Source organism: Oncorhynchus nerka, linkage group LG5 (genome assembly GCF_034236695.1).
Source record: "Oncorhynchus nerka isolate Pitt River linkage group LG5, Oner_Uvic_2.0, whole genome shotgun sequence".
NCBI classification, from domain to species: domain Eukaryota; kingdom Metazoa; phylum Chordata; class Actinopteri; order Salmoniformes; family Salmonidae; genus Oncorhynchus; species Oncorhynchus nerka.
Genome location: NC_088400.1, coordinates 34,931,118 through 34,954,589, shown reverse-complemented (window position 1 = coordinate 34,954,589; position 23,472 = coordinate 34,931,118). Strand labels below are relative to the sequence as shown.

Below are 23,472 nucleotides of genomic sequence, written 5' to 3'. Positions count from 1 at the left end.
TAGGATTTATGGGAAGTTTTTATTTCGCTTGTATTTATGATGTTCCAAAATAATATAATAGAACAGAATATAATAACTTAATTTTTCATAGAGGAGACGTCAGTTGTGGCTAATCGGACGAGACAGTATACACATGACAAATACAAACGCTACAAGATATACAAGAGTAATGCCGCTATGCACGTGCAGAAATAACAAAGCGGTCTTCTCAACCGTTTCGGTAAAAAGCTGAGGGATGGGGCTGGAGAAATGCAACCACTCTCAAATTCATATATATAACTATGGATGCAAGGACTGACCATGATATCAAATTTATAGTTTTGAGGTGGTATAGTTTTTGTTTTTATTAATTTGTTTACAAACATTGGAGTGAAACAAGCTTATATTGATTGGGTGCGACAGTTGAATTTGGCTCATTGGGTCAAACGTTATATTCTTCAAGAATCAAATGGGCAAATGTCATTAATTCAGAAGTCCAAAAATGGATGAAGCAACTGCAGATTGCCCCTTTAAACACACTAAAAATACGTACAGTCATCAGGGTGAAAACTCAGGTCTTTATCTCGTAAAACCAAGGCAGACACGAGTGGGCTATCGGCATCAGCAGCCTGTGGCTTTTTAATAGAAATGTAGTTAATTGTGACTTTTGCCGGAACTAGCACGTCCGACTTGCTGCGAACTGGTTGAACGCTGGTTTCAATCGCTGATTGGCGCTTTAATGTATAATTTATTTTCCCCTCTTGCGTGCGCAGTTAGCCCAACCAGTCGGTATCATAGTCGTTTATGGTAGCCCTTATATGTAGTCCAACAACGCCTCCCAGCGGTAACTTCTCGAACAGTAAATGTGATAAACGAGGAGGACTTTGTCAAGTAAAAATTGGCGCAAGGCTGGTTTGTCTGGAGCGTTGGTGGGATTATTCTTGATTTAGAGAGATATAACAAAAACAACGCTAATGATTTTGTCAGTAAACAAAACAACGATTAAATGAATTAACGGTTTCATTGTTGCTTTCAAATTTTCTGCGCTGTATGTTAGTCAATGGTCTCCACCTTGGCTACAGTAAATGCCCAGTGGAACCACTTTTAATCTGAATATTTGCGCTTCAAGACCGTGTTGGCATGTCACGATTCCACATCCTTTTCCTCTTCACGCTGACCTTTATTAGAGAGCTGCTGGGACACAATGAAGGTAAGATTTAGATATACTGCACTTTGACTTAGACTATTAATATGTTTCTTTACTCACAGTTTCAACTTTGCATTAGCCTTGATGTACAATATGTATGCACATGTTATTCTATAACTGATGTTGCATAAGCAGTTATGATTTGGACACTCTCAAACTATACTTTTGTAAGCTACTATAAAATCATTAATGCCAGGAGAGACAAATGCTTTCCTTGTCAATCTCATCTATGGTCCATGATACAGTCCATGCAATGGGGAGTGAGGACATACCTCCATCACCACAGTTATAGGGCAGGTAATGGAAAGCAGCTGCAGTGGCATCTTTAGAGGCAACTGACAGAATACAAAGAGAGCATGGGGTATTTCCTGAAAATAAACTCATCCACTCTTGTAACATTCTTTTTCAGTTAAGGAGAGAGCAAAGAAGCCCAAATATGCCATCTATGCATTTCGTCATGAATAGATATGTTTTGCGGGTGAATAGAAGTCCTCACTATAGTTACCTGTGTTTGTTATCTGATGTTGGGTATGTCACCCCTTTTCAGAGCCCTGTAATTACAACTCCAATCACAGACAAATGACTGAGTGTGCATGGACCAGCTGTGTCAAGGCCCTAATTTAACCCCTACAAGACAGTGATTTGTGTCACCTCAGATCCACCCAAACTCATACCTACTGCCAGTTGATAACAAAGCGAAAATCTAGTCGGCTAATGGATTGATTCTGGCTATGTCTCGCCATTGCTGTTATCACAGGTTCTCGTCCTTTACCACTTCTCCAACTGAAATACAACGGTTGCTAATTGGGAATGGCCTTTCTAAACCTCAGCATGAGAATATGTCCATTGAAGTACAGTTGGACTGCAGTGAATAGTGGGCTTGTGAAATCCACCCCCTCCAATGTGACTCATTTCTCCTAGCTGGATGTTCTCCCTGCAGTGGTCATTGCATGTCTTCCTGGTAAAGTAACCGTCTCAATGGGAGCTGTTGGACGTGTGCCAGGCTGGTCTCACTGTGATGCACGTTGTGTCAGTCTGCCTTTTTACAACCTCACCGTCATCAGGCGGCCACAGCAGCAGCCTGCATTACTGCTTTAATGGAAAATAGGCTGTTAGGATGAAGAGGTGTTTGACTACTAATGTCTACCATGTTGAGACATGTTGCAAAGGATTTCAATCACTGCAGAATGATTGTTGATTGTAGAATGGTTGGAACATGTTTAACTATAAAGTTGATGTTTATATTTTATTGTACAACTGCTGCTGAAATGTAAACTATCATGAATAGCGAAAAGACTGTTTATAGACAGTAAATGAAAGATTATCCTCACTTGGATTTGCTAACATGAGGGAGACTCGGGTGATAGAAATCTACTGGCATGTTTTTATGTTATTCAGAGTCAGACTAGAAACAAGGCGTTTGATGAAAAGTGTTGTAACATCATTGTAACTTCTTCCAGTGGAAGTTTAGCAGTTTATTGCAAGTGCCCAAATTACTAACATTAGAAACTTTATTGAGTTGTGTCACCATGAATTTAATTTTCATCGGTCTAAATTAAAAGTAATGACTCATTAACTTCCCCTGTAGGCTGGGCACGCTAATCTAATATCTGAACAATGTTGTTACAAATACTCAGGGATAATACTCAGCTCAAAAAACCATCAAATCTGGCAGCCCTCTTTCTAAACAGTAGAGTCCCTTATAAATATCCTTCAAGGGATTATGTTCTTGAAATAGGCGAGACCACAAGTGAGGGGAAAGAATGAGGGTGTTAAGGGAGACCTACTGTATGGAAAGTTAGATTCAGCTCCTAGGTTTAAAGATACAGTGTAATGCTAAGTAGGCAAAAAGAGATGTTAACAGCTTTAGACTCAGTACTAACTAGTAATTACATTCAAAATGGAGTAGGGGACTTCTGCTCGCCAGCTTCATCTGTTTCATGTGTCATGATTTCAGTGCACATTCAGCAATGTGTGCCCAGTTAAGTCATTTCCCTACACTCTTTACCATTACCTTTTACTTCCCATGTGATGCTAAAACACTTTTACGTTGCGATAAATGAAACGTCAGCCAACTAGAAAGTCAGTCTTTTGTCAGAGGCATACTGGTTTGACTGGACTTCGGTTTTGGATCCAAACCCCTGGAGAGGTTTTTTACATTTTTTTTTTTAGATTTCCCTTATTGGAAATCCAGGTGTTAAAAAGGAAGCTGGCTCAGGAAGGGACCAGAAACCAGGTTGTGTGGAACTGAGACTTTGTGGAAAAACCATTAGCATGCCAAAATACGTTCTCTACATGACCTATATTCCACTCTTCATGTTCTACATCAAAATCATTTGATATTCATCACAAATAAGCAAATAAATACAAGAGTAGGTTTATGAGTGGGAAAAAACAGTACATATCGTCCATAAAATCAAATCAAATGTATTTATATAGCCCTTCTTACATCAGCTGATATCTCAAAGTGCTGTACAGAAACACAGCCTAAAACCCCAAACAGCAAGGAATGCAGTTGTAGAAGCATGGTGGCTAGGAAAAACTCCCTAGAAAGGACAAAACCTAGGAAGAAACCTAGAGAGGAACCAGGCTATGAGGGGTGGCCAGTTCTCTTCTAGCTGTGCCGGGTGGAGATTATAACAGAACATGGCCAAGATGTTCAAATGTTCATAAATGACCAGCATGGTCAAATAATAATAATCACAGTAGTTGTCGAGGGTGCAACAGGTCAGCACATCAGGAGTAAATGTCAGATGGCTTTTTATAGCCGATCATTTAGAGCATCTCTACCGCTCCTGCTGTCTCTAGAGAGTTGAAAACCGCAGGTCTGGGACAGGTAGCACGTCCGTTGAACAGGTCAGGGTTCCATAGCCGCAGGCAGCACAGTTGAAACTGGAGCAGCAGCACGGCCAGGTGGACTGGGGACAGCAAGGAGTCATCATGCCAGGTAGTCCTGAGGCATGGTCCTAGGGCTCACGTTCTCCGAGAGAGAACTAGAGAACATACTTAAATTCACACAGGACACCGGATAAGACAGGAGAAATAGTCCAGATATAACAGACTGACCCAAGCCCCCCGACACATAAACTACTGCTGCATAAATACTGGAGGCTGAGACAGGAGGGGTCAGGAGACACTGTGGCCCCATCCGATGATACCCCCGGACAGGGCCAAACAGGCAGGATATAACCCCACACACTTTGCCAAAGTACAGCCCCCACACCACTAGAGGGATATCTTCAACCACCAACTTACCATCCTGAGACAAGGCAGAGTATAGCCATAAGTATAGTCCATAACTACATTAGTGGCTAACAAATGGTTTTATTTTGTTTTATGCCTTTTTGCTATGACTGATCAGAGCTAATAAGTTTGACATTGGTTTCAGACTCTGGAACCACACTGCACAGCAGCTACAATGAGGTTGTTCCAGAGGAGGAGTACTATACTCCCAGACTGGACTACAGGAGTAAGTAAGGAGAACCACACAGTCACAACACTAACATTAGGAATAAGCTTGTCATAATGTAAGTGGACACTTACACTGAATTGGAAATCTACGTACCCCACATCACTGTTTTGAAATCATTATCTCTTGATATCAAATGGGTCTGTAGCACACTGGTCTTGGCGCTGTGTTCCAGTGTGTGATTAAACAGTGTTGTTTCGATGCAGATCCAAGATGGTGTCACTTTTTGAGCCTGGCCAATGGGGATGTGACCTGCCACTCCCCCCGTGGAGGGAACTACCGCAGCACCCTCGGCACCCTCTGCGAGATGACCTGTGACCGCGGCTACAAGCTGCTGGGCAGAACCTCTGTGCAGTGCATGCCCAACCGACGTTGGTCTGGAACCAGTCACTGCCGCCGTGAGTACAGGCTGAATACAGACAGATACATGTCATCTATTGTTAATGGAAAAGGGCCTACGTTTTCTTTAGAAAAACCTCCATAGGAGTCATTTGTATCTCTTTTTGACTATGGTGTGTTGACTCCACAGAGGTTCGTTGCAACACGCTGCACCTGATCTGGCACGGCACGTACCACTGCACCCAGGGATACATGGTGGACTCCAGGTGTGATTACATCTGTGAGCCGGGGTACCGGATCGAGGGGGACCACTCTCGCACCTGTCTGGTTGGGGGGTCCTGGAGTGGGGCAGAGCCCATCTGTGAAGGTACAGCCTACACAGTGCCTCCAGAAAGTGTTCACACTCCTTAACTTATTCCGTATTTTGTTGTGTTGCAGCCTGAATTCAAAATAGATATCAATTTCTTTCTCACCAATATACATACAGTACCCCATAATGACAAAGTGTAAACACATCTTTAGAAATGTTGGAAAATGTATTGAAAATAAAATACAGAAATTTCTCATTTACATAAGCATTCACACCTGAGTCAATACATGTTAGAATCAGCATTGGCAGCGATTACAGCTGTGAGTCTTTCTGGGTAAGTCTCTAAGAGCTTTGCACACCTGGATTGTACAATATTATTTTCAAAATTCTTCAAGCTCTGTCAAATTGGTTGTGGATCATTGCTAGACAACCATTTAAGTCTTTCCATATATTTTCAATCATATTAAAGTCAAGACTGTAACTTGGCAGCATTCACTGTCTTCTTTGTAAGTAACACTAGTGTAGATTTGGCCTTGGTGTTTTAGGTTATTGTCCCGATGAAAGGTGAATTCATCTCCCAGTGTGTGTTGGAAAGCAGACTGAACTAGGTTTTCCTCTTGGATTTTGCCTTCGCTTAGCTCTATTCCATTCATTTTTTTATCCTGAAAAACTCCCCAGTCCTTAATGATTGCAAGCATATGTTTGTTTGTTTCTTTCATAGGCCTGGGCAGCTCCCAATGGGCATGTCTCCCACAACACAAACACAACACAACACAGATAGATACTCATCTAGTGCCTCTCTTTCCACATGTTTCATTTCCTTCTTTTGTCTTCGACTCAAGACATATTTCTAATCTTCAAAGTTCCCTTCCCCCAAGAGGAACTGATTCAGTTGACCAAGACCAACAGATGTTAACATTTAACAAAAAAAGTATATATTATTGTTCTTCACTGGTTTACCAAACTGATGTTGTTTCAGATCATGATCCTCCCAAAATAAAGTGTCCCCTGTCTCGGGTGAAGGTCGCAGAGCCTGGGAAACTAACCGCCAGAGTGTCCTGGGACCCGCCGGTTGCCACGGATACTGCTGATAAAACATTAGAGTATGTCAGTCCTTATTTACTGCCTTTTCCCCTCTTCTTCCCCTTTGCTTTATCTGGAGGTGAAACATGTGTTTGTTGTGTCTGTTTGCAGTGTAACGCTGATAGGCCAGCGGCCAGATAGCAACTTTAAAGAGGGGATAAACATTATCCGGTACACAGCACACGACCAAGCCAGGAACAGGGCTGCCTGCAAGTTCATTGTTCGGGTTGAGGGTAAGACATCACTGTCAATGTCAGACGCAATGATCTGACATTTGGACTAGAGCAAAACCCATACTTTACAGGACAAACACATTATACAAATAAACATTCAACGTTCAATTGATACATTTCATCACGCAATTAATACTGGATTTTTTTTACTGACTATAAATCGAATTCCTTCAGTGACAAACAACAATCATATTTCCCTTGTGGAGAACTTCTATAAACCCTTTATAGACATCCAAGAGTCATCATATTTCAGTACTGTTCGAAGATGGCTGCTTTGGGCCCGTATTCATATAGCATCTCAGAGTAGGAGTGCTGATCTAGGATCAGGTCCCCCCTGTCCATATGATTTTATTTATTATGATCTAAACAACATAACTGAACATAGATCAGCAATTGGTTTGTGAAATCAGGCTCTGCTCTCTCTCCCCGCAGTCAGGAGGTGTCCAGTCCTCAAGACCCCTCTCCATGGTTACCTCACCTGTGACTCTGACGGGAACAACTACGGGGCGGTGTGCGAGTACCACTGTGATGGGGGCCACGAGAGGCGGGGGACCTCCCGCCGAGTCTGCCAGTTCGACCGCAGCTGGACTGAGGCCCCCGCCGACTGTGTCAGTTAGTATTGAGAGCCAATGACAGAGAATCTGGTTTGTTGTGTTCATAATTTAACCCATACATGTAAAGTGATTACACCAACAATACACTGTTTTTTATTGCGCATTTAGCAATGGAGTTTAAAACAGACGTGAACACAGCATCTGCCCTCCTGGACCAGTTCTATGACAAGAGGAGGCTTCTGATCGTGTCGGCACCTAACGTAGCCCATGGAGACTACAAGCTCCAGAACCTTATGGTGCAGGTTAGTCAAGAGACTGTATTCAACAGCGCCAGAACTGTAATGTGTCATTGGTAAATGGACCGACTGATCTATATTGAGTAGTTATTTAGGAGGCAAGGTGATCTATAGATCTGTTAGTCTCGGCTCACCTTTAAAGTCCTTTGCAATGTCATACACGCCCAGAAAGACAGCTGGATGGTTAGGGCATTATCTGCTAGTCAGGGAAATTTTGCACTCAACTTACTTCCACAAGAGAGCGCCACTGCTAGCTACTACGGGATTTAATACAAATGAAATATAAGCAGCTTGTTTTTATGATTGTGACCATTCTTGGGGTGTTTTCATGCCTAGAAGGCAGATTGTGGTCTGGACCTACGACAAGTGACGGTGATTGAGCTGCTAGGCTCCCCTCCTCGAGAAGTGGGCCGCATCAAGGGACGTCACCTGGACACTGAGGTCATCGAGGGTCTGAGGTAAGGGGATCTCGCATAATCATGTTGGCTGCACTCCATCTTCAGGCAATCAAATACACCATCACTGTCTCGACACTAAATGGTTATCTGGTGCTGTGTGTTGTACAGGCAGGCTTTCAGGATCTCCAGATCCTACTTCAACATGGTGCTGTTGGACAAGGATGGTTTGGACCACGAGAGATTCATCACTCCCACCACATCCGATGAGCTCTTCTCATACATCGACGATAACCTGTTGGATGAAGAAGAACGACATCGGCTGGAGTTGCACAGAGACTACTGTGACTAAGACAGTGGTTTGGGGAGGTCAGACACTTATGTAGATAGCGCAGAGGAAAAAGCTTTGCTATGTAGAGATACAATCATGGACACCAGGGTGGCCCAGAATAGAGAGAGAAACAAGGAAACACACAGGTAACAGCTCTGGTAGTGAAATGTTTCCACTGGCTGATAGATAATGATCTGATAGATTTAGAGATAGAGGTAGCCTGTTTTTACAGGTCTAAAAGTATAGAAACATATGTACGCATCTTTTTTTACTTCACTACCCATACTGCACTGTAACAAATGCGGATGATTACAGGTTTAGGCATTTCACATATTTATTAGGTGAATGAATCAAATTTGATACAGTCATAGAAGTGGAGGCTGCTGACGGGAGGACAGCTCATAATAACGTCTGGAACGGAGAGAGGAATGGCATCAAACCATGCGTTTGATACCATTCCACTTATTTCGCTCCAGTCATTACCACGATCCTGTCCTCCCCAATTAAAGGTGCCACCAACCTCCTGTGAGCCATAGTAAAAGCAAACTTGACTCAAGTTACAGTATGAAAGATAATGACATTTACTTTCAAAGGATAGAGGTTGAGAAATAAAATTGGTCACTTTTAGTGCAACTGATCATATTTACATATATATTTCAATGTACTACATGCTTGACATCCCTATCACAGGTACAGTAGTTTTCATTTGATTGCCGTGAAGCACCACACAAGATATGATATGGACCAAAAATGGACACAATTTTTCAGTGCCTTCGAGTGCAACAGAGATTCAGCCTGAAACTGAAAACCCGGCAACCACCATGAAGCACCCTAGTTAATAATGAATGGTTTGCTGATCATGGATGGAATTTAGCTTGAAGAAATATGTGAAAAAAAATGTCAATTAAACATGAGTTGTTGAATTTGATCAACTCTTTGGTTAGTGCTGTTTGTGATTTTAAAAAGCATTTGCACATTAAACACACAACCTTGCATTCAAACATATGAAATTATACCTTGGCTAGCAAATACCTGAAGACCTCAGATGAATTTACTATATATGCTTTCAAAAGCACTTATTTTGGTGCTTGCGGTTAAACACAGCTGTGATAGTCTTTTGGTTACAGATAATAATGGTGATAAAAAGTTGAGGGATTGCCCTTTGTCAATTGCTCTTCTCTCAGGTTATGAGATGGGGTCCTCACTTGCTCTTGTTCTTGCCCATAGAGGAGCGTAATGGAAGAGAGCCCTCTGCCCATGAGTCAGGGTATTGCATCATCTTCTGCCACAGAGACACCTCCTCCCCTGTTGAGTCCGCCTCCACTTCCTCCTTGCCAACCTTCAGCGTGGCTGAAAAGTAGGGCAACAGAAATGCAGTGAACTAAAGTAGGTCTGACCTGTCCACACAATACAGGAGCCCTAAGCGTAGTGTGACATTTGGGAGTTCACTGCTTTTGAAGTGATTTAAACAATGGGCCGACTGCCTATCACCAGAGGGGGTAACACCAGAGGAGGTTGCCTGTTGGGCAGGAGAGTTGGGCCAGTAACCTGCTGAATCAAATCCCTGAGCTGACAAGGTAAAAATCTGTCTTTCTGCCCCTGAGCAAGGCAGTTAACACACTGTTCCCCGGGCGCCGATAACGTGGATGTCAATTAAGGCAGCCCCCTGCACCTCTCTGATTCAGAGGGGTTGGGTAAATGCAGAAACACATTTCAGTTGAATGCATTGTTGTACTACTGACTAGGCATCTCCCTTTCCCTTTTAGATGTTTGACCTCTGAGGTAGCTTTTCTTTACTACCAACTTTAACATCGGCAAAATAGGTGACCTGCAACGGAATGATAAATATTGAATCAAACATTTAAAAACGGAAGAGGAATACTGCCGATGGATGCTTCCCTACCATAACACTTCCCCTCCATAAAGCAACAAGGTGTTGTGTCATTACCTGTGCCTGTGCTGAGTCGAACCCCACCCAGGAAGTCATTACTGGAGATGGCCTCCCGGTCCCACACGGTCAGCTCCAGACACATCTTACTCAGCTGGTCCAGGGTCAGGTCTTTGTACACAAATGTGTGGTCGTAGTGAGGGTTCAGAGTCTTCTTCACCACCGGAGTCTTCCTCTTAGTGGACTTGGACTTCGATGGCAACAAGTATCTAGGGTTAAAGCATAATGAGTGAAAACTATTACATTTTGATGAAGGCTAGGTGGGAACAATGTTTTTAATTCTAGTAATCAATAAAGTATGTATTTTTATTAAAATTAGTGGGAGTTGCACCATCTCCTGAGTGAGAATGATGAAACAGAAGAAATTCATAATCTCCGAGTGAATGTGAAGATTTAAAGTGATATCATGCCAAAAGCGAACCCTTTCACAAAGGAATCCGACGTGTCCCCTGCTTTCATTGCCGTCAGGTTCTTGGCCTCTTTGATCAAGACGTGCAATTCCCCTCCCTCCTCCGTCTTTGACTTGTTGCCTAGAGAAAGAGTCTTGCCTAGGGGGGATAATGGTGTCAGACAGCCACTGGTAAGGATTTGAAACACATACAGTGTCGACTGAGCTTTTCTGTTCCTCTGTTCTGTCGACACTGGCAGTCCTACCTTTAGTCTTCTCGGTGGGTGGTTTCTTAGTCGAGACGTACTTCAGGGAAATCACCAGTTCTCCTTTGTACTGAGAAAAGGCAGAGGACTGCAGTGGTGATGCCTATGAAGAGAAGAACAGCTGAGGTAAAACCACTAGACTACAGGTTAATAATGTATACTGTAATAATGTATACTGTGGATTTAAAATGATTGATGTGTAGGGCCTGGAGTGTTCCAACCATGAAACCTGATCAAGAACAACTCTGAGACCTGATGATGGCGCCTACTCAGGCTTACTTTTCCCATGAGCGCCACACACTCCTCGTATTGGCCGTCGAGGTCCCTGCAGTCCAGAGGCACCTCTACCTCTCCCAGGAAGGCATTACGGCCCAAGCGGTCATGGTGCCAGACAGAGAGCTGGAGGGAACGAGTGAGCACCTGGGAGCGGCTGATGGAGAACTGGAGGAGAAGAAGGGAAAAAGTGTGAGGGAGTGGCAGGACAACGTCAACATCAATCCCTTCCCTCACTGATCTGTGAAACGACATCTTTAGAGTTTCTCCTTCCACCCTCTCTGGCCTTCTAATCCGAGTTCCCTGTTCTGTATACTCAGTGAATTAAAAAAGGGCAGAAACAAAATCAATATTTGTTTGCCGTTTACTAGAAGCAATAAACTCTTTATCTTGAAGGTCAACATCAATCTTACTGCCTAGTGAAGGTGGAGGCATTATCGACTTAATGACCAGCCATTGAGAGACAAATAATAAGGGATTTGTCCACAGCCCAGGTTCATCAGTGTCCATCTAATTCTACTGCAGTTCCAGAGAGTCCATCACCTTTAGGATCTCATTGTAGGTGGGGTCCACTGTGTTTCGTTTGATGCTGGTTTTCTTTTTACCAGTGCGAGACTTGTCAGGGAGAAGATAGCACTTGACATACCTGCAGGACAAAACGACATGAGAATAATATTTTTCAACACATTAAAGCCCCCATGCAATCTTGGTAATTATATTTTTTAAATCATCACTGCATGTCAAATCACTGTGTGCATGTTTATTTAATGAAAATAACTCCAAGATATATGTTTTATCACTTATTTCCCTGAGCCTCCTTTGGCCCTTGAAATTCTCACTGATCATGTAAGCGTGAGGAACAAAACTTGAATGCATTTACATTCAAAGCCCTGATTGGCTGATATGTCTAGAGCCCACCCCCTTGCCCAGATGAACAGCCATTGGTGTATTATAATCAATCACAAAAAATGTGTACCTACATTTCCAGAATACAAATTATAATTTTTATTCTGAATTAAATGGAAAATCTTCCCTTTGGAACTCTGATAAATGACCTCTGGGTACATCAAAAATGTTGTAAACAGGACATCTAAGATGATCTACGTTATGTCATACAGTAATAACACTGAAGTGTGTGTTTAGAGTAAACAACAGGATTACTGGGGATCATTTTCTACAGCGTTGCTCATCTACTATCATCATGAAAAGAAGACAGGAAACCCACGGAAGGGTGTTTGTCTCACTTTAAGGAGTGGGGGTGTACTCTCACTGTTGGCAATGACATGATATAATGCATCCGAACAGCTTAGTTGAAATACAATTCCAGATAGGCGTCAACCATTACTTTTATCCATCCTGTGTTTTCAGATGAGGGGGATATGAAGGAGAGGATACAAAAGGAAGAAGCATCTTCACACTATTGAGATGCACCCATCAATTCCTACTGAGACAACTATTAGACCCTAGTCCCGAGAGGACACTCACGGGTTGGAACGCTGGCGTGTGGCGTCCCCGTGGGCCAGCGAGTGGCACTCCTTGACGAGGACGGCCAGGCTATGGGTGGTGTCATCGTAGCTGAGAGAGAACACAATGTCCCCGCTCACCTCCACGCAGTCATAATCTCCTGCCTCACTGTAAATACTCATCAGACTCCCCAGTGTACTCTGTGGTGGACACATTCACAATTCACCAAGTAGCTGTTAGTAGTTAGTTCAACTGCATTGATATTGAATACAATTCTACAACCTGGACGAGAAAGGTAAACGTATCGTATCCAATCAAGAAACAAACTTGTTCCTGGAAAGGCGCACAAACGAGGCCGAAACTGTGACAATGAAAGTCAGGTCACAGTCAAATTTTCCTGCCCTGAAGCAATTTTGAGCTTGAGCCTTTGTTGCCATGGTAACTTAATTAGGCAGCAGCTCAACACACGAACCAGGATATCCTGAATTGTCTCCAAAACGTTGTGTCGTTGACTTATCAATTCTGTTTCTAAAAATATCTTCAGGGACTAAAACTGGCATCACACACACTAACTAGAACCTATGAAAATAAGATAAGTGAGAATCACATGCATTTACCTTGGAGCCGCGAAGATTTGAGGTACTTGAGCCCACTGTCTTTCTATGGATGCTCACCAAGTTATCAATGTCCTCATCATCCTCCTCGTCATCCTGCAATGACAACAAGCAAATCTGAACTCATGCAAAAGACAACGCAACTGCATTTGTCATCAATACTAAGAACTATTATGCCTCAGTGTATTATGAGGAAGTGGGCTTCTGCTCACCGGCACATTGAGGCCAGGCACAGACTTGCTTCTGTCACCCATAGAGCCCTCCGATACTTCCTTACGCAGGTCCAGCACAGATGTGAATTCTGATTGAAACACATGAAGACATTAAATGAGCATGCCTTCATTTACTCAAGCAGGCCTGAAAGCCCTTAAAAAGAACCTTATTTAATTATAGCTTGGGAATCAGAACTACTGAGACGACCGACACACAAGAGTCTCACCGGAGGGTTTCTGACCTTGTCTGACACTCTTCTTGAACAGCCCGTCGTCTTCCAATAAGACAGACCCTGTGCAGGGACTTACACTACGACGATTCACTACGGAGGACTATGGAAAGAGACAGGGGTTACAGTCTAATATGTATTGGCTGGATACATGAAGATGACAGGGTTAGGTTCAATTCCATATTTTACCAAGTGGACCTGTTACTTCCCAATTTGACTGTGCTGAAATGTAACTAATCCCAACACCTGATGGATGTGTAAACTCACCGTGTCTAAGTTGGCGCTGTGGATACCTGTGCTTTCTACTTTGACTGGAATACTGGACACACTGGAACCTGCTGGACTGGACCGACCTGTGCTCTTCTTCTTCCTGGGTCATAAACACCATTCATAATGAGGAGCCATCGCAATGAGTCTCGTTAGCATGTAGCGCTAATGCCATATGCCTATTTTTGGGGATGTAGACTTACATTGGTAAGAAAGGAGTCCCAAGAGAGGGCTCCGTCTCTGTCCTGACAGTGTTCAAGCTGGCTTTCTCTGCAGATTTAGTGTCACTGCGCTGGTGCTGTTGCTTCTTCTCAGCTGCCACTGGTTCTTCAAAAACTTTGTCTGGCGGACTGTGAAAATAACAATGAGTGTCAAAGTTCTGAGTTGAAACTCCATCCACATATTACAGTAACTGCGTCACACTCTAATGATCATGAAGCCTGTGTTGTCCCCCCAGATATAAAGAGGGCTCACTACTTGTTGGAGGCCGCTAGGTCCATCAGTCTGGGTCGGGGAACAGGGATGGTCGGCTGGCCAGGTTTCAACTCTGTACTCTTCAACAGTTGCTCTCCCATGGTCTCCCTCTTCCTCACTAGAACAGAACACAGAGCTTTAGCATAACAGACAACTGGTAACATGCTGTCAGTGGCTTTATTCATTCATTCAGACAGGGAATAAATTACTTTTGATGGCATTTGTAGGAAGTGCAATTCAAAAAGTACATGAACAAAAGCTATGCAGTAATGGAGCTTCCCACGTATCAATAATGAAACTGAGTAGAGGAATTAGGACAAATTCCTATGCTGTCACAACATTAACATTTCATTCTGCACCAGAAGTGAGAGTTTTTAAGTTTCCAACTGAACAGAGCAATGCCCACATCAGTTTCCTGGACTCACATGGGGACCTCTTTTTGAGGGAAGCTCTCACTATGTCGTGTCCAGGGGTGGTGGTGAAGCGGTTGACTCGCTGGTCATAAAACCAGTCTCCAGTGCACTTCTTTAGATCACTGGAGAAAGTCACACCACACGTTGTTACCACCGCGTTAACACATCATGGATCAAATATATGGACCAAACCCGAAGAGTAACATGCTGACATTGCAAAAACTCTGCACTGGTGTCAAAATATACATAATTCGACACCAGTTCAGAATGCAACAGATATGCATAGCGGATCCACTTTATGTAAACCCGCTTAAATCCTTGTCCTCTCCTCGAGCGGCGTTCTACAGCGAGATGCTTTAAAACATATGATATCACGCTTTGCATATAGATACAGCAAACACAGGGATACTGGTTATGCTAAAGGATAGGGTGGGGTAACATACAGTACAGAAAAATGGGACTCTTACGCCTCTTTGGCACACACACTGCACACCCAGGATCCATTGGGGCGCACTGCGCGGCAGTTGCGGCACACTTGGTGTTTACATGCCCTACATTGGCTGGAGCTGGCAGACAGTCGACCCAGTGGTTCCTGGCAGCGACCGCAGCTGCGCTCACTGTACCTCCCACTGCTGCGCTTGGCCCCCTTCCTCTTTATGTCCAGCAGCTCTGTCTTCAGCTTGCTGAAACACAGGGAAGGAAGATGTTGGTTAGACCCTCTCCTGTTGGTGTCTGTGTTGAAATCTTTGCCTAACTGGATGTTGAAAGTCTAAAAGTGACTTCCTCCTTCATCTGCACTGATGTGAAATACTGAGCCGATGAGGTGAAAGCTAAATTCCCACCAGCATCCACTGTATTGCTTCCACCTGTCCTGTTTTTTCAGATCTGTGCAGAAAAAGGAAATGGGACAGGGTGAGGAGGAAGCCACTTTAGGACTATTGAGATGCAGCCGGGAAGGAGAGTTCTCACCGGACACGCTGCTCCTCGGCCTGCCTTAGCTCCTCGTCCCGCCGCAACACCTCCAGGATCAGCTCCCGCTCCGAGTCGGTCAGGAAGGCCATGTTGATCATGTCTGCAGCCTGTGGCATGGCACCTCCGTCCCAGACTAACCTCCTCAGGGATAGTCAGCCTAGACCAGACAGGCTAACCAAAGAGCAGACCAGAAGGCATGAAATGGGAACATATGATTTTATCTCTATAAGTTGTCCTTTCTGCTTGAAAATTATTTTCTCCTGCTTTACCAAGCACTGTAGCTACCATTTAAAAATCACTCTCATGATGTCATACTAGATACTGTAGAATTCTATATTATTCTACAGTATCTCATTCACTTAATACTTACATATCTTGCATTACTCATCTCATATGTATATACTGTTAATTTCTATACTATATCTTAGTCCGTTTCGCTCTGACATTGCTCGTCCATATGAAGTCAAGAAGTTTAAATGTATTTGGCTAAGGTGTATGTAAACTCTGTTTTTCACAATTCCTGACATTTAATCCTTGTAAATATTCCCTGTCTTAAGGTCAGTTAGGATCACCACTATTTTAAGAATGTTAAATGTCCGAATAATAGTAGAGAGAATTATTTATTTCGTCTTGTATTTCTTTCATCACATTCCCAGTGGGTCAGAAGTTTACATACACTCAATTCGAATTTGGTAGCATTGCCTTTAAAATTGTTTATCTTGGGTCAAACATGTCGGGTAGCCTTCCACAAGCTTCCCACAATAATTTGGGTGAATTTTTGCCCATTCCTCCTGACCGAGCTGGAGTAACTGAGTCAGGTTTGTAGGCCTCCTTGCTCGCACATTCTTTTTCAGTTCTGTCCACACATTTTCTAGAGGATGAGGTCAGGGCTTTGTGATGGTCACTCCAATACCTTGACTTTGTCCTTGAGCCATTTTGCCACAACTTTGGAAGTATGCTTGGGGTCATTGTTCGTTTGGAAGACCCAAGCTTTAACTTCCTGACTGATGTCTTGAGATGTTGCTTCAACATATTCACATATTATTCACATATCTCAAAAAAGTACCGTCTTTGTCTCCATGTGCAGTTGCAAACCATAGTCTGGCTTTTTTATGGCGGTTTTGGAGCAGTGGCTTCTTCCTTGCTGAGTGGCCTTTCAGGTTATGGCGATATAGGACTCGTTTTACTGTGGATATAGATACTTTTGTACCCGTTTCCTCCAGAATCTTCACAAGGTCCTTTGTTGTTGTTCTGGGATTGATTTGCACTTTTCGCACCAAAGTACATTAATCTCTTGGAGACAGAATGCGTCTCCTTCCTGAGCGGTATGATGGCTGCATTGTCCCATGGTGTTTATACTTGCGTACTATTGTTTGTACAGATGAACGTGGTACCTCCAGGCATTTGGAAATTGCTCCCAAGGATGAACCAGACTTGTGGAAGTCTACAATTTTTTTTCTGAGGTCTTGGCTGATTTATTTAGATTTTCTCATGATGTCAAGCAAAGAGGCACTAAATTTGAAGGTAGGCCTTGAAAAACACCCACAGATACATCTCCAATTGACTCAAATGATGTCAATTAGCCTATCAGAAGCTTCTAAAGCCATGACATAATTTTCTGGAATATTCCAAGCTGTTTAAAGGCACAGTCACAGTATGTAAATTTCTGACGCACTGGAATTGTGATCAGTGAATTATAAGTGAAATAATCTGTCTGTAAACAATTGTTGGAAAAATTACTTGTGGCATGCACAAAGTAGATGTCCTTACCGACTTGCCAAAACTATAGTTTGTTAACAAGACATTTGTGGAGTGTTTGAAAATTGAGTTTTAATGACTCCAACCTAAGTGTATGTAAACTTCTGAATTCAACTGTATATAGTCTTAATTCATTCCTACTTAGATTTGTGTGTATTGGGTATATGTTGTGTCATTTGTTACAGTATGTGACCAATAACAGCGAAAACCAGTGTAAATCCCATCTAATCCCAAACATCAGCAGCACTGAAGATGGAGTAAGGCTTCTTTATCCCCAGCTAAAGTCCATTTGATGGAGGAGCCACTTTCAGTACATAAGCACCAACCTCACATAAGGTGCAGGCTGCTCAGACAGAGCACAGCATGACAGTGGACCCCTGCAGGAGAGAGAGTGTGTTCAAACCGTGGAGGGCTTGCTGTGAGGGGAGAGGACGGAGACAGGTAGAGAACCCATGAGCGGAGGGCTTGCTGTGAAGGGAGAGGACAGAGACAGGTAGAGAACCCATGAGCGGAGGGCTTGCTGTGAGGGGAGAGGATGGAGAACAGGTAGAGAACCCATTCCCCGAGGGCTTGCTGTGAGGGGAGAGGACGGAGACAGGTAGAGAACCCATGAGTGGAGGGCTTGCTGTGAGGGGAGAGGCAGGGGAACAGGTAAAGAGCCCATGAGCGGAGGGCTTGCTGTGAGGGGAGAGGCCGGAGACAGGTAGAGAACCCATGAGTGGAGGGCTTGCTGTCAGGGGAGAGGACGGAGACAGGTAGAGAACCCATGAGCGGAGGGCTTGCTGTGAGGGGAGAGGACGGAGACAGATAGAGAACCCATGAGCGGAGGGCTTGCTGTCAGGGGAGAGGACGGAGACAGGTAGAGAACCCATGAGCGGGGGGCTTGCTGTGAGGGGAGAGGACGGAGACAGGTAGAGAACCCATGAGCGAAGGGCTTGCTGTGAGGGGAGAGGCCGGGGTAAAGAGCCCATGAGCGGAGGACTTGCTGTCAGGGGAGAGGACGGAGACAGGTAGAGAACCCATGAGCGGAGGGCTTGCTGTCAGGGGAGAGGACGGAGACAGGTAGAGAACCCATGAGCGGAGGGCTTACTGTGAGGGGAGAGGACGGAGTCAGGTAGAGAACCCATGAGCGGAGGGCTTGCTGTGAGGAGATGACGGAGACAGGTAGAGAACCCATGAGCGGAGGACTTGCTGTCAGGGGAGAGGACGGAGACAGGTAGAGAACCCATGAGCGGAGGGCTTGCTGTGAGGGGAGAGGATGGAGACAGGTAAAGAGCACATGAGCGGAGGGCTTGCTGTGAGGGGAGAGGCCGGGGAACAGGTAAAGAGCCCATGAGCGGAGGACTTGCTGTGAGGGGAGAGGACGGAGACAGGTAGAGAACCCATGAGCGGAGGGCTTGCTGTGAGGGGAGAGGACGGAGACAGGTAAAGAGCCCATGAGCGGAGGGCTTGCTGTGAGGGGAGAGGACGGAGACAGGTAGAGAACCCATGAGCGGAGGGCTTGCTGTCAGGGGAGAGGACGGAGACAGGTAGAGAACCCATGAGCGGAGGGCTTGCTGTGAGGGGAGAGGATGGAGACAGGTAAAGAGCACATGAGCGGAGGGCTTGCTGTGAGGGGAGAGGCCGGGGAACAGGTAAAGAGCCCATGAGAGGAGGACTTGCTGTGAGGGGAGAGGACGGAGACAGGTAGAGAACCCATGAGCGGAGGGCTTGCTGTGAGGGGAGAGGCCGGGGAACAGGTAAAGAGCCCATGAGCGGAGGGCTTGCTGTCAGGGGAGAGGCCGGGGAACAGGTAAAGAGCCCATGAGCGGAGGGCTTGCTGTCAGGGGAGAGGACGGAGACAGGTAGAGAGCCCATGAGCGGAGGGCTTGCTGTCAGGGGAGAGGACGGAGACAGGTAGAAAACCCATGAGCGGAGGGCTTGCTGTGAGGGGAGAGGACGGAGACAGGTAAAGACCCATGAGCGGAGGGCTTGCTGTGAGGGGAGAGGCCGGGAGACAGGTAGAGAGCCCATGAGCGGAGGGCTTGCTGTGAGGGGAGAGGACGGAGACAGGTAGAGAACCCATGAGCGGAGGGCTTGCTGTGAGGGGAGAGGACGGAGACAGGTAGAGAACCCATGAGCGGAGGGCTTGCTGTGAGGGAGAGGCGGAGACAGGTAAAGAGCCCATGAGCGGAGGGCTTGCTGTGAGGAGAGGCCGGGGAACAGGTAAAGAGCCCATGAGCGGAGGACTTGCTGTGAGGGGAGAGGACGGAGACAGGTAGAGAACCCATGAGCGGAGGGCTTGCTGTGAGGGGAGAGGCCGGGGAACAGGTAAAGAGCCCATGAGCGGAGGGCTTGCTGTCAGGGGAGAGGACGGAGACAGGTAGAGAACCCATGAGCGGAGGGCTTGCTGTCAGGGGAGAGGACGGAGACAGGTAAAGAGCACATGAGCGGAGGGCTTGCTGTGAGGGGAGAGGCCGGGGAACAGGTAAAGAGCCCATGAGCGGAGGGCTTGCTGTGAGGGGAGAGGACGGAGACAGGTAGAGAACCCATGAGCGGAGGGCTTGCTGTGAGGGGAGAGGATGGAGACAGGTAAAGAGCACATGAGCGGAGGGCTTGCTGTGAGGGGAGAGGCCGGGGAACAGGTAAAGAGCCCATGAGTGGAGGACTTGCTGTGAGGGGAGAGGACGGAGACAGGTAGAGAACCCATGAGCGGAGGGCTTGCTGTGAGGGGAGAGGCCGGGGAACAGGTAAAGAGCCCATGAGCGGAGGGCTTGCTGTCAGGGGAGAGGCCGGGGAACAGGTAAAGAGCCCATGAGCGGAGGGCTTGCTGTCAGGGGAGAGGACGGAGACAGGTAGAGAGCCCATGAGCGGAGGGCTTGCTGTCAGGGGAGAGGACGGAGACAGGTAGAAAACCCATGAGCGGAGGGCTTGCTGTCAGGGGAGAGGACGGAGACAGGTAGAGAACCCATGAGCGGAGGGCTTGCTGTGAGGGGAGAGGACGGAGAACAGGTAAAGAGCCCATGAGCGGAGGGCTTGCTGTGAGGGGAGAGGACGGAGACAGGTAGAGAACCCATGAGCGGAGGGCTTGCTGTCAGGGGAGAGGACGGAGACAGGTAGAGAACCCATGAGCGGAGGGCTTGCTGTCAGGGGAGAGGACGGAGACAGGTAGAGAACCCATGAGCGGAGGGCTTGCTGTGAGGGGAGAGGCCGGGAACAGGTAAAGGCCCATGAGCGGAGGACTTGCTGTGAGGGGAGAGGACGGAGACAGGTAGAGAACCCATGAGCGGAGGGCTTGCTGTGAGGGGAGAGGACGGAGACAGGTAGAGAACCCATGAGCGGAGGGCTTGCTGTCAGGGGAGAGGACGGAGACAGGTAGAGAACCCATGAGCGGAGGGCTTGCTGTCAGGGGAGAGGACGGAGACAGGTAAAGAGCACATGAGCGGAGGGCTTGCTGTGAGGGGAGAGGCCGGAGAACAGGTAAAGAGCCCATGAGCGGAGGGCTTGCTGTGAGGGGAGAGGACGGAGACAGGTAGAGAACCCATGAGCGGAGGGCTTGCTGTGAGGGGAGAGGATGGAGACAGGTAAAGAGCCCATGAGCGGAGGGCTTGCTGTCAGGGGAGAGGACGGAGACAGGTAAAGAGCCCATGAGCGGAGGGCTTGCTGTCAGGGGAGAGGACGGAGACAGGTAGAGAACCCATGAGCGGAGGGCTTGCTGTGAGGGGAGAGGCCGGGAGACAGGTAAAGAGCACATGAGCGGAGGGCTTGCTGTGAGGGGAGAGGACGGGGACAGGTAAAGAAGGGCCCATGAGCGGAGGGCTTGCTGTGAGGGGAGGACGGAGACAGGTAGAGAACCCATGAGCGGAGGGCTTGCTGTGAGGGGAGAGGACGGAGACAGGTAAAGACCCATGAGCGGAGGGCTTGCTGTGAGGGGAGAGGCCGGGGAACAGGTAAAGAGCCCATGAGCGGAGGGCTTGCTGTCAGGGGAGAGGACGGAGACAGGTAGAGAACCCATGAGCGGAGGGCTTGCTGTGAGGGGAGAGGCCGGGGAACAGGTAAAGAGCCCATGAGCGGAGGGCTTGCTGTCAGGGGGAGGAGGGGGAGACAGGTAAGAGAACCCATGAGCGGAGGGCTTGCTGTGAGGGGAGAGGATGGAGACAGGTAGAGAACCCATGAGCGGAGGGCTTGCTGTGAGGGGAGAGGCGGGGAACAGGTAAAGAGCCCATGAGCGGAGGGCTTGCTGTGAGGGGAGAGGACGGAGACAGGTAGAGAACCCATGAGCGGAGGGCTTGCTGTGAGGGGAGAGGACGGAGACAGGTAAAGAACCCATGAGCGGAGGGCTTGCTGTCAGGGGAGAGGCCGGGGAACAGGTAAAGAGCCCATGAGCGGAGGGCTTGCTGTCAGGGAGAGGACGGAGACAGGTAGAGAGCCCATGGCGGAGGGCTTGCTGTCAGGGGAGAGGCCGGGGACAGGTAAAGAGCCCATGAGCGGAGGGCTTGCTGTCAGGAGAGGACGGAGACAGGTAGAGAACCCATGAGCGGAGGGCTTGCTGTGAGGGGAGAGGACGGAGACAGGTAAAGAGCACATGAGCGGAGGGCTTGCTGTGAGGGGAGAGGCGGGGAACAGGTAAAGAGCCCATGAGCGGAGGGCTTGCTGTGAGGGGAGAGGACGGAGACAGGTAGAGAACCCATGAGCGGAGGGCTTGCTGTGAGGGGGAGGATGGAGACAGGTAAAGAGCACATGAGCGGAGGGCTTGCTGTGAGGGGAGAGGCCGGGGAACAGGTAAAGAGCCCATGAGTGGAGGGCTTGCTGTGAGGGGGAGAGGACGGAGACAGGTAAAGAGAACCCATGAGCGGAGGGCTTGCTGTCAGGGGAGAGGACGGAGACAGGTAGAGAAGCCCATGAGCGGAGGGCTTGCTGTGAGGGAGGATGGGGAACAGGTAAAGAGCCCATGAGCGGAGGGCTTGCTGTGAGGGAGAGGCCGGGAACAGGTAAAGAGCCCATGAGCGGAGGACTTGCTGTGAGGGAGAGGACGGAGACAGGTAGAGAACCCATGAGCGGAGGGCTTGCTGTCAGGGGAGAGGCAGGGGAACAGGTAAAGAGCCCATGAGCGGAGGGCTTGCTGTCAGGGAGAGGACGGAGACAGGTAGAGAACCCATGAGCGGAGGGCTTGCTGTCAGGGAGAGGACGGAGACAGGTAAAGAGCCCATGAGCGGAGGGCTTGCTGTGAGGGGAGAGGCCGGGGAACAGGTAAAGAGCCCATGAGCGGAGGGCTTGCTGTGAGGGGAGAGGACGGAGACAGGTAGAGAACCCATGAGCGGAGGGCTTGCTGTGAGGGGAGAGGATGGAGACAGGTAAAGAGCACATGAGCGGAGGGCTTGCTGTGAGGGGAGAGGCCGGGGAACAGGTAAAGAGCCCATGAGCGGAGGACTTGCTGTGAGGGGAGAGGACGGAGACAGGTAGAGAACCCATGAGCGGAGGGCTTGCTGTGAGGGGAGAGGCCGGGGAACAGGTAAAGAGCCCATGAGCGGAGGGCTTGCTGTCAGGGGAGAGGACGGAGACAGGTAAAGAGCACATGAGCGGAGGGCTTGCTGTGAGGGGAGAGGACGGAGACAGGTAGAGAACCCATGAGCGGAGGGCTTGCTGTCAGGGGAGAGGACGGAGACAGGTAAAGAGCACATGAGCGGAGGGCTTGCTGTGAGGGGAGAGGCCGGGGAACAGGTAAAGAGCCCATGAGCGGAGGACTTGCTGTGAGGGGAGAGGACGGAGACAGGTAAAGAGCACATGAGCGGAGGGCTTGCTGTGAGGGGAGAGGCCGGGAACAGGTAAAGAGCCCATGAGCGGAGGGCTTGCTGTCAGGGGAGAGGACGGAGACAGGTAGAGAACCCATGAGCGGAGGGCTTGCTGTGAGGGGAGAGCCGGGAACAGGTAAAGAGCCCATGAGCGGAGGGCTTGCTGTCAGGGGAGAGGACGGAGACAGGTAAAGAGCCCATGAGCGGAGGGCTTGCTGTCAGGGGA

At 47.5% G+C, this 23,472-nt stretch overlaps 2 protein-coding genes across 6 annotated transcripts in view; one reads left to right on the top strand and one right to left on the bottom strand.

The window, feature by feature from the left end:
* Positions 1–19: 19 nt before the first annotated feature.
* srpx2 (sushi-repeat containing protein X-linked 2) lies at positions 20–9,124 on the top strand. The gene is made up of 10 exons (XM_029659647.2): positions 20–1,189; positions 4,575–4,655; positions 4,862–5,053; positions 5,185–5,361; positions 6,284–6,407; positions 6,499–6,620; positions 7,053–7,232; positions 7,343–7,476; positions 7,807–7,928; positions 8,037–9,124. The coding sequence occupies exons 1-10, from the start codon at positions 1,120–1,122 to the stop codon at positions 8,215–8,217; spliced, it is 1,383 nt and encodes a 460-aa protein (XP_029515507.1). The 5' UTR covers positions 20–1,119; the 3' UTR covers positions 8,218–9,124.
* sytl4 (synaptotagmin-like 4) overlaps positions 8,513–23,472 on the bottom strand; it is a 27,587-nt gene continuing 12,627 nt past the window's right edge. For 3 of the 5 annotated variants that reach the window (XM_029659642.2, XM_029659644.2, XM_029659641.2), the window contains 16 exons: positions 15,715–15,888; positions 15,213–15,428; positions 14,758–14,867; positions 14,333–14,450; positions 14,062–14,208; positions 13,859–13,961; positions 13,589–13,694; positions 13,362–13,450; positions 13,153–13,245; positions 12,557–12,735; positions 11,615–11,717; positions 11,078–11,239; positions 10,799–10,901; positions 10,566–10,692; positions 10,145–10,353; positions 8,513–9,546 (listed from right to left, as the gene is read on the bottom strand). In XM_029659642.2, coding sequence (XP_029515502.2) covers positions 9,398–9,546; positions 10,145–10,353; positions 10,566–10,692; positions 10,799–10,901; positions 11,078–11,239; positions 11,615–11,717; positions 12,557–12,735; positions 13,153–13,245; positions 13,362–13,450; positions 13,589–13,694; positions 13,859–13,961; positions 14,062–14,208; positions 14,333–14,450; positions 14,758–14,867; positions 15,213–15,428; positions 15,715–15,833 — 2,133 coding nt within the window. In that variant the 5' untranslated portion in view covers positions 15,834–15,888 and the 3' untranslated portion in view covers positions 8,513–9,397. The remainder of the gene's footprint in view (positions 9,547–10,144; positions 10,354–10,565; positions 10,693–10,798; positions 10,902–11,077; positions 11,240–11,614; positions 11,718–12,556; positions 12,736–13,152; positions 13,246–13,361; positions 13,451–13,588; positions 13,695–13,858; positions 13,962–14,061; positions 14,209–14,332; positions 14,451–14,757; positions 14,868–15,212; positions 15,429–15,714; positions 15,889–23,472) is intronic. The other 2 variants (XM_029659645.2, XM_029659646.2) reach the window with 2 other exon arrangements.

Excerpts from the sequence above, each read along its gene's own strand:
- srpx2 (XM_029659647.2), top strand. The coding sequence starts at position 1,120 with ATGTCACGATTCCACATCCTTTTCCTCTTCACGCTGACCTTTATTAGA. Across the intron at positions 1,190-4,574 it reads GCTGCTGGGACACAATGAAG|ACTCTGGAACCACACTGCAC; the intron begins GTAAGATTTAGA and ends CATTGGTTTCAG. Across the intron at positions 7,233-7,342 it reads GGCCCCCGCCGACTGTGTCA|CAATGGAGTTTAAAACAGAC; the intron begins GTTAGTATTGAG and ends TTGCGCATTTAG.